The sequence below is a fragment of the Panthera onca genome, chromosome A2 (genome assembly GCF_046562875.1).
Source record: "Panthera onca isolate mPanOnc1 chromosome A2, mPanOnc1 haplotype 2, whole genome shotgun sequence".
Classification (NCBI taxonomy): domain Eukaryota; kingdom Metazoa; phylum Chordata; class Mammalia; order Carnivora; family Felidae; genus Panthera; species Panthera onca.
This window is the reverse complement of record NC_138340.1, coordinates 69,907,615-69,924,175: the sequence shown is the minus strand read 5'-3', so window position 1 is coordinate 69,924,175 and position 16,561 is coordinate 69,907,615. Positions and strand designations below refer to the sequence as shown.

Below are 16,561 nucleotides of genomic sequence, written 5' to 3'. Positions count from 1 at the left end.
TTTATTAACTACAGGAAAGGATGCAGGAGTTCACATACTAGAGTGAGAACTATAGAGTGAAATCATTTTTAAACTCAATTTACATTGGGTTTCCTTATAAGGAACACTTGAGGATATATGTTAAACATTTATTTTTTATTTTTATTTTGGGGCAGGGCAGAGGCAAAGGGAGACAAAGAATCTCAAGCAGGTTCCAGGCCCAGCATGGAGCCTGACGCAGGGCTTGATCTCGTGACTGTGAGATCGTGACCTGAGCCGAAATCAAAGGTCTGACACTTACTGGGTTGAGCCATCAAGGTGCCCCATTTTTTAAAAGGCATTTTATTTTTACTTTTATTTTTTTGAGACAGAGATTAAGAGAGAGAGACAGAGGCAGAGGGAGAGAGAGGATCTCAGCAGGCTTCACACCCAGCGCAGAGCCTGGAGGATATATTTTAGCACGTACTGCCAAATTACAGATAACCTTGATGAGGAAGGGTACCATGCAGAGGGGACCAGACCATATACGGTCATGGCCCTGAGACCTGCATGCCGTCTCCCTTCCAGGGGCACATTACAATCAGCCCAGACGAACCAAGTCAAAATCCTGGCCAGGTCCAGCCTCTGGACTTTAAAAATCCTCCCTTCCCTTAAATTGGGAGTCTTCTGGATTCCACCTTAGGTGGGCCTCCTCGCCTGGAGCCCACAAGGGCGTCATAGCACTTGGTGCTGCCTCCAGACTCACATCTGCCAGCCCTGGTGTCTCCAGGACTCCCATGGTGCCCACAATTGAGGTACCACCTACATGTGGTGCCCACAGCCCCTGGGACACAAGGCTTTTGCCAGGGCTTTGTAGTAACAGGGACAAGAGCGACTGCTTCAAGACCTTGTGTCGGGGGTGTGGGCAGAGGCTCTGAGCTGTGGTGGAACGAGCAGAGGGACTCGGTCAGAAGATCCAAACATAGCTCCAAGCCGTGCTGAGATCCGTGTGGCTCTGGATGTGTCACGTAACATCTCTGTATCCAGGTTGGGGGCCTTATGAAATCAATTCCATAGGTTTATACTAGGACTGACATGGAACAATAAAGAGTGTGAGAACAGTGCTGCTGGCTGCAATACACGTTAACCCCAGAGAGCTCGTATTTATTCTGATGCTCATTCGATGCCCAGGTCCCGGTTATGGATGCCACATGCACTGTGTCACTTAAATAACCTAACAGGTGGGTATTTGCTATCCATCGTTGTCAGGGGAGGAAACCGGGGCACAGAGGGGTCACATGATTTGCCTGAAGTCACAAGGTGAGTGGTGAAGGCGGGACAATACCAGATGCTGTGGTCGGGCTGGGGGAGGGGTGAGCCTTACCAGGCAGTCGCTCTCTCGGGGCCCCGTGCAGCCGGCAGCACACTGGTTATGGCAGCAGTCGCTGGGGGACCTGCCGCGGCAGCGCCCGGAACACTGCTGGGCGCAGATGATTTTGGTCACTGAAAAGGAGCAAAAGTCACCTGTGAGCTGAAGAGCCAGGGAAGGGTCATTCCTCAGGAACCTTGCAGAGTACTTGGAAACAGATGAAAACGTGAACCAGGTGATGAATTTAGTGATTCCCGGCTCGTTAAAATGTTCCCAAACATTCACGCTCTGCCTAATAACACTGAATCATGACATTTCTTTATTGTGCCTCTGTTTTCTACTTATTTTTAATCACTTAGGAGAACTAACCAGATCAAGTCTAGACTTCTGGACCTGCTCGATAATTACATGTTAGTTAGAACTGAGATTCTGGATGATATGGAAAGCACATCAAATAACAGAAATGCTGCCAGAAAGGAGTGTTTAAAAGGGCGAAACCCTCACATCACAATTAAACTGAAGGACAGATAATGAACTTTTAAGGTGACAGGTCCCCAGATCCCTAGGCCACCCATGCTCGTAAACTAGGATTCCTGCAGAAAAACCCTCCTGAGAAGCATTCCTCCTGCTTCTGTATAGGCGGGCTCCCAAGAGAGAGAAAATAAGAAGTGTTGTGACGCTCAGGTAACATGGCCGAGTCTTCTGTTCCCAGGAAGACCTGCCAAACATACTGCTCAGAGAGAGTGGCTGGATGCGTGTGGCTGGCTTTCACTCACTTATGACAGGCTGGAGTGCCCCAAAGAGCCCACTCTGGATTAACTGCATGCAGGGAGATCTGCAAGAAGGTCATTCACATAACTGCTCACATCTGGCCTTAAAACAAGACTGCGTTTAGGAATCTTCAAAGGGAAAACACATACAGTTCGCTAAGCATAAGGGGACGAAGGTGGGCACACATTTATCCGAAATTTTGTTTGCTGACTTACATTTCTGGCAATTCTCCTTTCCAGGACCCCAGCAGCTTCCATTGGGACATCCTGGATCACACTTTTGGCCTAAAATGTAAAGGCAATAGTTGAATTCATATCTCAGAGGAAGCAAGCAGGCTGATGGCAGGGACTGCCCAAACCCCTGAGCAACATGATGTTCTAGAAACAAGGAACAGCTTTCACATTTCTTATTCTCTGTTTATTTGCTGGTTGACTTGTAAGATGATTCAAAAGACTTTGATAAGAAAAAAAAAAAAGATGAACCACGTTCTGCTTTTATTTACATTTCAGCTGTAGAAACTGAGGCAGAGAGTAATTATGGACTTGTCACAGGCTATGAAGACTGGAATTCAAATGAACTCACTGGTCCAGTTTCCCATATTTGTTTAAGCTTGGGAGAAGTTTTCAGCTTCTCCCATGACATTAAGTGTGTCTAATCTGGTGGGGCTGTTATGCACCCACTAAATTCTCAGTATTTTTACTAGCATGGTTGTACCATAATTTCTTTAACCGATCTCTTATTTTTAGATATATAAGTTGCTTCCAAAATCCATTATAAATAAGGCTGCAAGGAATATTTTTGTACAAAAAAATTTTTTTTATATCCTATAATTTTCATTCTCCTCATTATTTTTTCTTATTATTCCTAGACATGAAGTTCATAGGTCAGGGGGGTGGGGCATACTTTAAAGCTTCAATACATATTGCCAAAATTCTATCCCTGACCATGTTTTATTAATTTGTATGCCCACAAGAAGAATATGAGAATTTCTGCTTCTCCATACCCTTCCTGATCTGAGTATCTAAAAATCAAAAGGAATCCAAATGTTTAGCAAAGACAAAAATGATGCTGCTTTGTTTTATTTTGACCCTTTTAAAATTACAGTAAGAAATGACTTCTTACTTTATTTCTTGGCCATCTTGTGTGTGGGGAGATACAAACTGTTCATGTCTTTGGCCCATTTTTCTTTTTTTATTGGGAGGTTCACCTTTTTCTTGGGATTCCTAAGACTACTTTATACATTCTTATCATCAAGAATATTAGCCCTTTCCAAGGCAAGCAGATGACGCACAATATTTTCTGTTTGACGTTAACACGGTTTATGGTATCTGACTGGCTTTTCTCCAACTTGATATGACACACATTCACCTTTAAGTTTCCTTCTAGCACTTACATATATATTCAGTGATTTATTACATATAATATGATTTGGGATTGATATGGATGTACAAAGTGGATGATTGATTTATTTTAGTTTCCTCTTAAGTAAACCAACCTGATATAACTTTGATTGCCAAACAAATCAACAATAACCCAGTGTAGGGGCACCCTGGGTAACCTTTCTGAATCTCAAATCCATTGTCCATAAAATACTTAAATCACCTTATCAGATTTTTTGGCTAAAAATTTAAGAAGAAAAGTTCTCAGAAGGTATGTGTGGCCTGAAAAGGGCTGGAAAGGGAAGGGTTTCCCTTTCCACAAGGACAGCAGCAGACTCCTGCACTTGTCGCCGGTCAGGGGATTAATAAGGATGGCCGGGGAATGGTGTTCCTTTTTAAAACAATCATTATAGTTCTGTCACTTTGACGTTTTCTCCTTAACAGTTAAATAATTCTGGAGGAACTTACTGGATAATGAATTCTTCCCTTATTTGCTTGAAATGTCATTTCTTCATGGACATTTAATTTGGCAAGGTTTATTCTTACTGTCTTTCTCTTACATATTGGTGGCTTATTGTTGCATATCTATTCTTGACCCAATATCCTATCAGATTGCAATTTGTGGCTTTGTTGTATTTGAATCTTGTTATTGCGTGCACCTGTCATTCTTCCTTCCCAACACTTTCTTCCGGGTCTTTCCCATGGTCTTGGTGTGATGGGGGCACGTGTGCCATTCAGGCTGTCTGACCTCATGTACAGGAAACCCATAGAAGCCTCACAGTCTTCCTGTGTCAGTTTTTGTTTTTGTTGTTGTCGTCATAAATGTGCACGATTTAACTTCCTCATTGTCCATCAGATAGCTAGGGAAAGGTTAACCTCGATGTGATGGATAACACAAAATCTTGTGTCGTAAAATACAGGTTTTAGTTTCTTGCAAACACAGTAGGTGCCCTGCCGAGTATGTGTGGGAATAATCTACTTATCAAACCAAGGGGCTCAAAACCCATGTTCATAGCAGCGTTGTTCGTAATTGTCAACAGATGGAAGCAACGCAAAAGCGCATCAACTAATGAAAGGAGAAACAAAGCATGTGGGATGTGGGTACGTATACACATGCAACAGAATACTGTTCATCCACATCAAGGTGAGAAATTCTTTTTTTTTTTTTTTTTTTCAATGTTTATTTATTTTTGGGACAGAGAGAGACAGAGCATGAACGGGGGAGGGACAGAGAGAGAGGGAGACACAGAATCGGAAACAGGCTCCAGGCTCTGAGCCATCAGCCCAGAGCCTGACGCGGGGCTCGAACTCACAGACCGTGAGATCGTGACCTGGCTGAAGTCGGACGCTTAACCGACTGCGCCACCCAGGCGCCCCAAGAAATTCTGATGTATGCTACAACATGGATGAAACTCGTGGACATTATAAGTGATCGAAGCCAGCCACAAAAAGACAAAAACTGTGTGACCCGACCTGTACGCGCTCCCTAGAACAGCCACACTCACGGACAGAAAGTAGCACAGTGGCTGCCATGGGCTGGGGGCAGGGACGGGGAGTTAATGTTTGATGGGGACACGGTTTCAGTTTCGTGAGATGAAAAGAGTTTTGAAGAACGGAGGGTGGTGATGATTGCACCACGGTGTCAATGTACTTAATACCAGTGAACTGTATACTTAAAAATGGTTAAGATGGTAAATTTTACGTTAGAGGTATTTCACCACAACAAACAAACAAATCAGTAAGATTAAGTGAAATCCCCACAAAGGGGCTCCAGTCAATTCTGAAGAGCCGTGTGCACTCCAAATTCTTTGAGACCAAAGAAAACAACAAGAACAACAACAACAACAACAACCAGAAAAAACCCCAAACAAAAACATGCATCCATGCCATAGTTTAGGGAAACAGAGAAGCAGGAAATGGGGATGGCTTCTTATTTTAAAGGATTAAAAGACGAGGGAGATCAGGAAGGGGGATGCTTAGCGGAGCCTGGTAACTGTAGGCAAGTGTCTGCAGATTCCCACACAGCACTGCCAGGGAGCCAAGGGGTACAGCCTTGACCTACAGCCTGGCCCCCTGCCAGCCTCTCCCTGGCACGGGCCGCTTTACTGATGAATGGCAGTGACTAGGTCATGGGCATTAGGGGGAATATGGACAGACTCCCGCCCTGTGTGCTGTGCCCAACCTTGCCTGAGGCTCCGTGTAGGAGGGCGGAGGTCAGCTTAGTGCTTCCGGAGGGACCTGGCATCACTCTGAGGCTCAGCAGCAAGTCAGAAGCACACAAAAGTTTGGTCTGCCTCCTCCAGCCAGGACAGGAGAAGCCCCCGTGCCAGGACTCAACGGCCACACGAGGGCTCAACTGTCTCAGGGGTGATCTGCCAAAACAGACTTTCCCTCTGTCTTAAGTAGGTGCTCTTCTCGTGGGCAGATCAACTGTCGCTAGATATCTTGGGTTTAGATTAATGTGACTTAAACAATGGCTCGGCTTTCCACCACCCCCACCCCCTCCTGACCCCAAAGCACCACGGCTCTGTCCCACCACAGGAGCTACAGGCAGAGGGGACGTCTGTAGAACACTTACAGTTGCCCACGTGGTTCTGGAAGTCCATCGACATGTTGCTTATGAAATCGTTGTCAACGATATCCCGCCACTGGATGGTTTCCACGTTGCAGAGGACAGGGTTGTTGCTGAACCGCACAGCGCCTTGCAGGATTTCTGCAGGTGCAAAGAACCTCAGTCAGCCATCTGCCACGTCTTTACACTCCCACAAAGTACATACGCATTTCTTTACATTTTGAGTCCTGCTAAAATGCCAGTGTGCAAACGAGACTCCCCACAGAGCTTTAGTGGGGGCAGCTGAAAAATGAGTTGATGACAGTGCCTCGGAGTTAGGTTCCCCCCACCCCGAAATGGGCCTTCGATCAGCAAACTATCAGAATTCAGAAATATGGGGAGGAAGGAAGCTGTACGATGATGTGAAGGGGCAACCAGGAAGGCAGGGCCATGGCAGTCACTCACTGTGGGCCGGGGAGGCCAGGAGAGGGGGCGATGCTGTGAGCTGCCTCTGAGCTCCTCACTGGAGAAAGCGGGGTGGGGGTGGGGTGGGCAGTGAAGGGGTCTGAGGAGAATCTACATGCATGATGAAGAGGTGGCAGACACCGGGAATGCAAATGGCATGAAAAAAAAAACGTATGATTGTTTCAAAGGAAGAACTGATAGGACAGGAAAAATCAGGGCAGATTAAGAAGAGATTCGAGCGTGAGCAAAGGGAGAGCGTTGCGTCGATGACATTAGACAGAAACAGTGGCACGAAACACTGCAGCAAGAGCTGTGGACCCTGCGAGGATGAAGCACATCTAGCTGCCGACAGGCAAGGGGAGCAGGGCAGGTCACGTGATGAGGTCATGCCACAGAAGACCGTGCATGCCATGCGACAGGGCCAGGTACTCTGCTAGTTGATTCAAACACATTATCTTAATTAATCTTCAGAATGGTCCCAGGACTCTCTGTGCACAAAGTACCATCGTGGAAAAGGAAGGGGTCTCCCGAAGAAGGGGTCTGAGGCTGCTGGAAAGAATGGCATTTCGCAGAACACAGACAGGAGTGGGCTCTGAAGGAGCACGGAGGGAGGGCGCAGTCGGCTTTCTCTTGCCAGGAGACCGCAGCCAACGTGTGTCGGTGAGACAGGCGGGCATTTTCCTCGGCGGGTGGTGGGGAACAAAGGAATCACGGGAGGAAGGCTGGGAGGTCCAAAGGGCCAAGCTGTGGAGCTTTGGGTATAAAGTCAGAGATGACAGCAGGACCATCAAGAGAGAACATCCGGCCAGGAGGCAGCCAGAGAGGAGAGGACGAATCTCTGATGAGAGGTCAGCACTGGATACACACACTAGGGGCATCAGAGCTGCTGTGACAATCAGGACAACAGACCACGGTGGCAAGAAAGAGTGCGCGATGGAAGGTCACGGTGGGGCCGTACAGAGTACCTACGATCTCCAATCACGACAAGGAAAAGGAAGGCGGCAAAGGTGCCGGGCAATTCAGGTGCCCCTGCCTAGGCAGAGAGCACCTAGAAGAGAAAGAGGTGATCCATCGTTGTCATTCCTTTAACTTTCAGTATTTCATGATTATATACCTGGTGGTGGGCACTGAGTTAATTATTAACAACAGTACTTAATATTAAAAAATTCACAATAATTACTTAATAACATTAACGAATCCCCATTTCTACAACCCCATGCCAACACCAGAAATAATACCAACAATGGGAGTAACTTCTAAGTGCTTTTTCTATGGCAATCCACTTAATTTTCTCAACACCCCTAGGATGTGTGTTACCACTGCTACCCACATTTTTAAAGAGGAGGAAACTGAGACACAGAGAGAATCTGCCCCAGGGGCATCTGGCTGGTGAGTGATGGAGGCAGGGGCTGGAACCCAGACAGTCTGGCTCCAGGGTCTGCGCTCTTAACCACATCTGCCTGTCACCATGAGATAGCATGAGGCCAGACAGGCAGATTGAGACACGCTAAATGCACATACTCTTTCGCAAAATGTGTAAATAGCACAAATTAGTATTAGCGTAAACACAGACCGTGTGCGTGGGCGCCCTGAGCAGCTGAAGCGGTGGGTGGAAAGTCTTAGGGCGGTTTTATAGAATGGCCAAACCAGGAGCCCCGCTCATGTGGTGTGCCAGCTGCCCGCACGCCCGGGTTTGGATGTGTTGGCACATTCCAGCACTGTCACCTGTCAGGCCTCCACTGTCCCCAGGACTCTGTCTTGCATCCTCTGCTGTCACCCCCCCTCCCCTCACTTTCCTGGTGAGCCCCCTTCCCATCAGAACTGCACGGCATGTGGGAAGGGTAAGGACTCTGGGGGCAGACATTTGGTGGCCATTCCTGGCCATTTTTTCACTAACTTGGGACCTTAAGAGAGTCACTTTGCCACCATATCTTTATGTATAAACTGGTGGGAGTTTAAACGCCTGCCCTGAGAGGAGGTGGTGAGCACGGAGTTCCTGATTTAACATGAGCGGCACCGTGCCTGCCACATAGCGAGGGCACGGTCGTCATTATCTTCAGTTTTGTTTAAATCCACTTCCTGTCTCTTCTATGATCTTCCTTAGTTCCCACTCAGAGGATCTTCACAAGTGTCCTACTCAGAGGAATTCAAACTTCTGTAATCACGTCATTCCCTGTCCTTAACTTACAGATGAATTTCTGTATAACAGCATTATGCCAAACACGGTCTCAAATTGGGGTTGGTTTTTAATGTGTATCCCTTATACCCGAGGTCCAGGTAGTAAGACAGGCAGTTTATTCACTCCCTAGGCACAGAAAGCCTGCATTCCAGCCAAGGTCATCTGGATATTTTTCCATGAATATAAAGGAAGTGGTACCTGGCTTAAATCTTCTCTTAACATTGCATCAGCTACCATCTTCTTAAAAACTTCCATCTACTGTATCTTGCACACAGTTGGCACTCAATACCTTTGTATTTGATGAATAAAAGTCTTCTCGAGTGGCATTAAGAAAAGTGACAGGTTCACTGAGGGGATGCCTGGGTGGCTCACTTGGTTAAGCATCCAACTCTTGATGTCGGCTCAGGTCATGATCTCATGGTTTGTGAGCTTGAGCCCCGTGTGGGGCTCTGTGCTGACAGTGCGGAGCCTGTTTGGGATTCTCTCTTTCTCCCTCTCTCTCTCTGCCCCTCCCCTGCTCATGCACGCTCTCACTCTCTCTCTCTCTCTCTCAAAATAAATAAGCTTAAAAAACAAAAGAAAAGAAAAGTGACAGTTTCGCTGAGTACCACCTGAGTGGCTCTCTGCACCCACAGCCTCCCTGTACCCTGGCCTCTCACCATGTAAGTTTCTCATGGGCAGCTCCCGCAGTCCGGTTTTATTTGTGCCATAGTTGGATAAGACGGATAAGGCATGGGTGTTTTCATAGAGCACATTTCCTCGGATGATCTGCAGGTTTTCCAAAGGAATCTTCTCCACTGTGTTGAGGGCAATGAGTACATAGCCGGCAACCTCTTGGATGGTCTAAGGAGAGAAAACATGAACACGTTATTTCTCTTGTGCAGAAGTCAAGAATGCAAGATCTAAAATGGGTCAAGAAAGCCCAGGGCACCTATGTGAGCTATGCACATGAGTGCTGACAAACATAAAGCATGTAGATAACTACAGTGGGGACATGGGAGGTGACAGAATTTACGATGACTCCTGTACTTTCACCTCTTGAGCCAAAGGGCAATGTACATTATTCAGGAATGTTGTGACTCATTTTACTTGGTGTTCAATATACTCAGAAGAGAATGAAAATGTTTTATTAATTCATTTTGTGTCTTTCTTGCATGCTTTCTTATTAGAAAAAAAGAAAAAGAAAGGAAGGAAGGAAGGAAGGAAGGAAGAGAGGGAGGGAGGGAGGAAGAAAGAAAGAAAGAAAGAAAGAGAGAGAGGGAGGGAGGGAGGGAGGGAGGGAGGGAGAGAGAAAGGAAGGAAGAAAAAAAGAAAGAGAAAGAGAGAGAGGGAGGGAGGGAGGAAGGAAGGAAGAAAGGAAGAAAGAAAGAAAGAAAGAAAGAAAGAAAGGAAGGGAGGGAGGGAGAAAGGAAGGGAGGGAGGGAGAAAGGAAGGAAGGAAGGAAGGAAGGGAAAGAAAGAAAGAAAAGAAGAAAGAAAGGAAGAAAGAAAGAGAAGCCCAGAAGGAGGCCAATCAAATCCAAAGTTCAACTATCACCAACATCTGAAGCCTTCCCAGCTGGCTCCTATTGGCTCACAAGAGGCTACTGTGAAATAGCTGGGAGATTTGTGAATTGGTGTCACTGAAACCAACCAGAGTGGAAGTATTTACACAAAGGAAATAGGCAAATGGTACAAAGCAGGACTTTTTTTTTTAAGAGCCAATGTATCAGGATACCCCAGCTAAAGCACTGGTTAAACGTTTAATATCAGTGTCTATGATGATAGAGGAGCGTCAGGCTAGCCTCCTTCTCTTTGACATTATTTCGTAGCTCTAACTTCACACCAGCTGGTGAAGTGGCTTTCTGATAAAACCTGTAATTGGCCCATAATTGCCATGGCAAAAGCATATAGACTTCCAGTTAAATTCTGTCAAGGTCTTTGTCTACTTCTATTTCTTTCCATCATATGTGGGTAAGACAGTCAAATTCATAGAACTAACTTTTAAGAAGGAAAGGTCATAATTCCTTTGCATGTAGGTGATTTCCAAATTCCCAAGGACCACCTCACAGTTATTAAACATCCTCTGCAGGCTGAGAAAGTGGTCCTCAAAAGTGCCCAACTGGGTGAGCCGGTTACTTGTGCCTTGGCAAACTGCAAAAGAACAAAAGGGAAAAAGATATCACATGAAATGCCAAGTAGAGTAGCAGAAATAACATAAAATGTTCACAAATTTCAACAAACTTTGAGAGTCTCAGTGACTTACAATATTAATTCTGGTAAAGGGTCACTCAAGACAAATATGGCCAAAAATGTTTATCTAAGGTATACAGTTCATAACAAGAGATAGCTCATCCCTATAATGCACGGAATCTTTATAAAATGTTAAAAATTCAAGGGGAAACGGGAAAATTCTATGAAAATCTTTAAGACACAATAGTCTTTTAGAGCTTTGGAAGACAAAAACATATGTATCATTAGATAATAAGATAATTACAATGTTGAATTAATAACTATATAATGAATGTTTTACATTACGAAAAAGACAGACTATCACATTACTGTGAGCCCAAAGGATATTTACAAACATAACATACGCTAGCCGATATTTTCTGACCGCGGTGTTGTACAACTTAAAATCATCGACAAGAGTGTAAATTAAAATCCAACTGGCCAGAGATTAAAAATATTCTTCTAAACTAATGCATCAAAGAATAAATCAAAGGTCTACTTATACATCTAGAAAATAATGAAATGGCAAGAACACACTCAGGTACTGAGAAACCAATACGTCCTTCTATTTGTCCACACTCTATGTGAATCCACCCAGCACAGGTGGAGACACAATTGTACACAGTCTTGGCATGCTCACCTCCCTCATGTTTTAACTTAATACAAGAAGTAAAATGGGGGACAAAGTTAGACTCTGGAAATACACTTGACAGTCTATATTTAAAAGCAAAGGAGATTATAATAGTCATAGCTCTTTGAAAGGCATGTTTGAGCAAGCATAACAAAGCAAAGAGGTTTGGGGCTTTTGAAGCAGGGAGCTTGTTAAGCGACTATACTTTGAACCAAAATTATCATAAGAGTGAAGAAATATGGCCTCTGGCTTTGGAGGTTAGATTCAGAACTAGCCAGGTTCTTCTACATGTGCGAAGGCATGGCTGCAATCCGTAACCAGGTGGCTGAACGCAAAACCAAGGCCAAAGTCAATATGCAGGTACTTTCCTCGGAAACTCTTTCTAAATTTACATTTCCATTTTATAGACGTCTTTGTTCCCTCCCCATGGGAACTGCTCTGAAGGGCACCATCTGACCGTCTGCCCTCACATTTTGGTGCCACGGCCGTGAGCACATGTTGAGACACCACATTCTCAACCCAAAGCATTTACACCAACATTAAAAATGAAGCAATCGCCACATCCTCTGCAACTCTGTGGGGATTTCCCTCCTCTGCTCTTCTGTGGTCTCATTCAAATCTGGCGGTAGAGAGAACGCTCGCATGGGAACTTCGACAGTCGACAAGACTAAACCCCTATCTACTGGCTGCAGGGGCAGAATGATTCCATATTTCTTCCAGCTATAACACTGGATGGACCCAACATCTCGGGGCTGCTTTCACTCAGGAGTATGGGCCGCTCTGATTGCAACCTCACTTTGGGACAGCTGTACACAGTTGGGGCCAGACTAATCACATAGATGGGGCCAGACTGCTTTCCCAATTCCAAGGTCCTTAAAGATGCCACCACCAATGTAGGTATGGGGTTGTGACAATAACCCATGACCTTTCAGTCGACACACGGGTAAACAAAAGCTGCTTTCCCTGCTGGGAGACTACGGTCCCTAAATTTCATCCTAACTGATTGGCTATCCTTGAAGTAGCTCAGTATTGGTCACGCCTTCATCCCAGCCAGGTGAACAGCATCCTAGAACTCAGGGTTGGAGTGCGTTTCAGAAGAGTTTCTTCAGTTCACAGAGAAATGAAAAACAGTAACGATTGCTCTCATTTTAAATGATAAAGGATTTCAGCTTGTAAATTTCTCTCAGGGGGCGCCCCGGACTTTTCATTACTAAATCAATGACAAAGTAACTTTTGTCAGTAAAAAAAGAAAACATGCCCTTTAAGTTTAGCCTGTTACATCATAGCAAAAATAATTTCAAAAATGCTGTATTTGTGCTTTCATTCAGTCATTCAAAAAAGTGCCAAATGAGCTCCTAAAATATTTGTTTGATGAATCTCTACCATCATCCGTCATTGTTTACAATTAGCATGAACTACTTCTATATTCAGAAAACCAGATGCTGCTATATTTGGAAGCAATAGCAGCATTGCACAATATTGATACGAACCTTTATTCATAAAACATTTTGGGAAGCAACTAGACAACTTGTGTAAAGAAATAAATATGTTTTAAAAAAGCTTCATGCAAAATGGTTTTTTTTAAATGATGGCAAAAAAAAAAAAAACAAAACAAAAAACGCAAAAAGCCCTAAATGTTCAATTGCCTGTCACGTGTATTCTTGAGAACAAGAAGGCAGCTGATACGCTGCGTGATTCAGCGTAAGACAAGTCCGTCTTGAATTCTATTCCAGGATTAATTACTAAAGGATCAAGAGAAATCATTACAAAGGTGTTTCTTCAGGGGCTTTCTCCTGCCATGTGCCCCAAAGGGGATGCCAGTGTCCAAGTGAAATCCAGAGTGACAATCAGAATGATTTGACCTAGGTTTCCTGATTCAACAAAGTCTAATCTTTGCTCTCTATTTATACCAAATGTCTCACATTATGACTATAAAGCAATGGAAAGATTTAAATGCGAGACCACTGAATTAGTAAAATTATTATGTTTTAAATCACAAAGCAGGCAGATTTAAGACAAAACTGCCAAGAGCAAGAGCTTTTAAATTCATCCAGGAGAAAGTTGTTGTTTAGCCACTTCCTCATGATGTGACCCTGGATGACTTCTCTAAGCTCTCTGCGGCAGGCTTTCCTCAAGTAGCAAACATGGTGAAACTAATACTGACCTTCAGAACCGTTTCAAAGGCTGAATGAACACAAAAGCTTTCAGCTTTCTTTTGTTAAAGTTAACTACTGAGAACTGTGACTGTGATACAAGATGCAACTGCACAGATGTTAGTGGACCTCTGTGGACATAAACTTGCCCGAAGGTATTGCCTGAACTGGGAATATTTGTATCTGCAGGTAACCTGACTCAAATATTGGGCATTAAATTACTCTGTCTGTAGAATATGTATCAGAAAAGGAAGGGAAAGAAAAGGAACACGTTTAATGATTTCATTAAAATACACATTGAGGGGCGCCTGGGTGGCTCTGTCAGTTAAGCATCCGACTTCGGCTCAGGTCATGATCTCGTGGTTTGTGCGTTCAAGCCCCATATCAGGTTCTGTGCTGACAGCTCAGAGCCTGGAACCTCCTTCGGATTCTGTGTCTCCCTCGCTCTCTGCCCCTCCCCTGCTCGCACTCTGTCTGTCTGTGTCTGTTTGGTATCACTTTAGGGCTATACATTTGAAGCCAAGACAATTAAAAGTGTATCCAGCTCCATACAAAATGCTATTGATTTGCTCTACCTCTTACAAATCTGAAGACAAGTTCTACTGAATCAAGAGCAGCAGTCCCCAGGACACAGGCCCTACAAAGCACTTGGCTTTTCATCCTCCAGTGTTATTACGAAGATTCATAAACGGGCAGACAAGCTGAAAGAAAGATATAGTGTGAATATCCTTAGATTAGCCTTGTGTTCATTTTGTCACATATCTATCCATCTTACTTTTTTTTTTTTTTGATGCATTTTAAAGTAAGGTATAAATGTCAGTACATTTCACCCTGGCATACCACTGATCGCAGCTCAAGATTAATTTACAGCTATTGTTGTTGTTGTTGTTGTTGTTGACATCATCCACAACTGTGCAACATCCACAAACTGTGAGGTAATCAACCGTAAGTATAGCATTTGAGAGTTTCAACAAATGCACACACCCACGTAACCTGCACTCCTACCACCACATAGAACATCATCCATACGGGGCCCCCTCATGCCTCTTCCCAGGCAATCCTGGCCCCTGTATACCATAAACCACACGGTGATTTGTTTTCACTAAGAACAGTCCTGCTTATTGTAAAATTTCATATTAATGGAATTACATAGTCTTGCCCTTTTGTGTAAGGCTTATTTCATAGTCTACTATTTAAAAAAATTTTTTTAATGTTTATTTTTGAGACAGAGAGAGAGAGAGAGAGCATGAGTGAGCGGGGGAGGGGCAGAGAGAGAGGGAGACACGGAATCCGAAGCAGGCTCCAGGCTTTGAGCTGTCGGCACAGAGCCCAACACGGGGCTTGAACTCATGAAATGTGAGATCATGACCTGAGCCGAATGGACACTTAACCGACAGAGCCAGCCAGGCGCCCCGAGACAAGTGTTTTATGGAAAGTTATCTGTGTATTATCCTTGGGCATCTAAGGTTGATCCACAGTCTGGTCGTTCTTTTTCTTAAGAACCCCCCAGTTTATCTTAACTGAAAATAAAAACAATACGCCTGCTTGAAGTCTTGGATACCCCTGACTTTATGGGTTAGGGCCTGTGGCTTTCCCGTGCCATTATGGGGGTGGACACCTCTCTTTCCCCACAAGCCTGGGCAAATATGTCCTGCTGATTAAGACACAACATTAAAACAAGTTTCTCCAGATTTTCCCAAACCCACTTAGACACTTCTGAAATTGCCTAAGAAAATTTATAATTGTCTTAATTTGTTGTTTTCTCAACTACATATTAATGTTTGCCAAAGCAGTTGGGCTCTTGTAAATCTCTCCCCTTGGCCTCCTAAATTATCTCTGCTTTCATCCGTGCCCCATTTTCCACAGAACACCTTGTTTTGAAGCAGAAATCACATCACACTATTCCTTGGCTCGAACCAAAAGCTTCCCAGTGTAACTGGAACACAGTACAAGCTCCTTTCTCGTCAGCCTGCCTTCTCTCAGCCTCTCACTGCTCACTCCCCTAGTTCTCTCCAGCTGGCCCAGTTCTGGCCCACTTCAGGGCTGTCCCATCTGCCCGGAATGTTCTTCCATTGCCCTCCAGATGTGTGCATCTTGGCCTCCCTTTTATCATTGGGATTCCAACTCAATGGCCATCCTTTCAGAAACACCTAGCCTAGAACCAGATCAGCTTAAGTATCTACCATTACATTCTATCACGTCACCCTGCTTTCTTTACTTCTTAGTAAATTTATCACCACTTAAAATGATTGTTTCTGCAAATATATATATTTATTCATTTATCTAGATGGTGAAGAGAGGTGGACTTCATACAGATATATGGGTATCTCGTTGCCCTGACTACTGTGAGACGTGCACGTGTGTGCCTGCATGTTTATTTTCGGTGGGAAAGCAACAGGTGGCTGTGTGATCATGGATGACAGAGATGTGACCGTGAAAGTCTTACATGACTCGACATGGGTCTCTTTGCCTTTATTGTTTCCAAATGTCTGATAGAGGAGGTGGAGGCAGGATGTCTTACGAGAGGGTTTGTCCTCACAACCTTCTAGTTGGTCACCGTAAAATCTTTCTAGTCTAAGTAACATATTTGATTAAGCCTTAAAAGCCAAAGGACTTTTTTCCACTTTCATGCTGAAGAGGTTTAAGGAAATCCCAAGTAAGATGACATTTATACACTGGATTTTAAAATATAGAAGAAAAAGGGGCGTCTAGGTGGCTCGGTCGGTTAAGCGCCCAACTTCGGCTCGGGTCATGATCTCGCGGTTCTTGGGTTGGAGCCCCGTGTCAGGCTCTGTGCTGACAGCTCGGAGACTGGAGCCTGCTTTGGATTCTGTGTCTCCCTCTCTCTCTGTCCCTCCCCGCTCAAGCTCTGACTCTGTCTCTCAAAACTAAGTA

At 44.5% G+C, this 16,561-nt stretch overlaps 1 protein-coding gene across 3 annotated transcripts in view; it reads right to left on the bottom strand.

The window, feature by feature from the left end:
- Nucleotides 1-16,561, bottom strand: part of EGFR (epidermal growth factor receptor) — a 210,112-nt gene that overhangs the window by 56,086 nt on the left and 137,465 nt on the right. For all 3 annotated transcript variants that reach the window (XM_078442597.2, XM_060632158.3, XM_081795013.1), the window contains exons 2-6: nucleotides 10,653-10,804; nucleotides 9,332-9,515; nucleotides 6,056-6,190; nucleotides 2,314-2,382; nucleotides 1,343-1,461 (exon numbers count right to left, since the gene is read on the bottom strand). In XM_078442597.2, coding sequence (XP_078298723.1) covers nucleotides 1,343-1,461; nucleotides 2,314-2,382; nucleotides 6,056-6,190; nucleotides 9,332-9,515; nucleotides 10,653-10,804 — 659 coding nt within the window. The remainder of the gene's footprint in view (nucleotides 1-1,342; nucleotides 1,462-2,313; nucleotides 2,383-6,055; nucleotides 6,191-9,331; nucleotides 9,516-10,652; nucleotides 10,805-16,561) is intronic.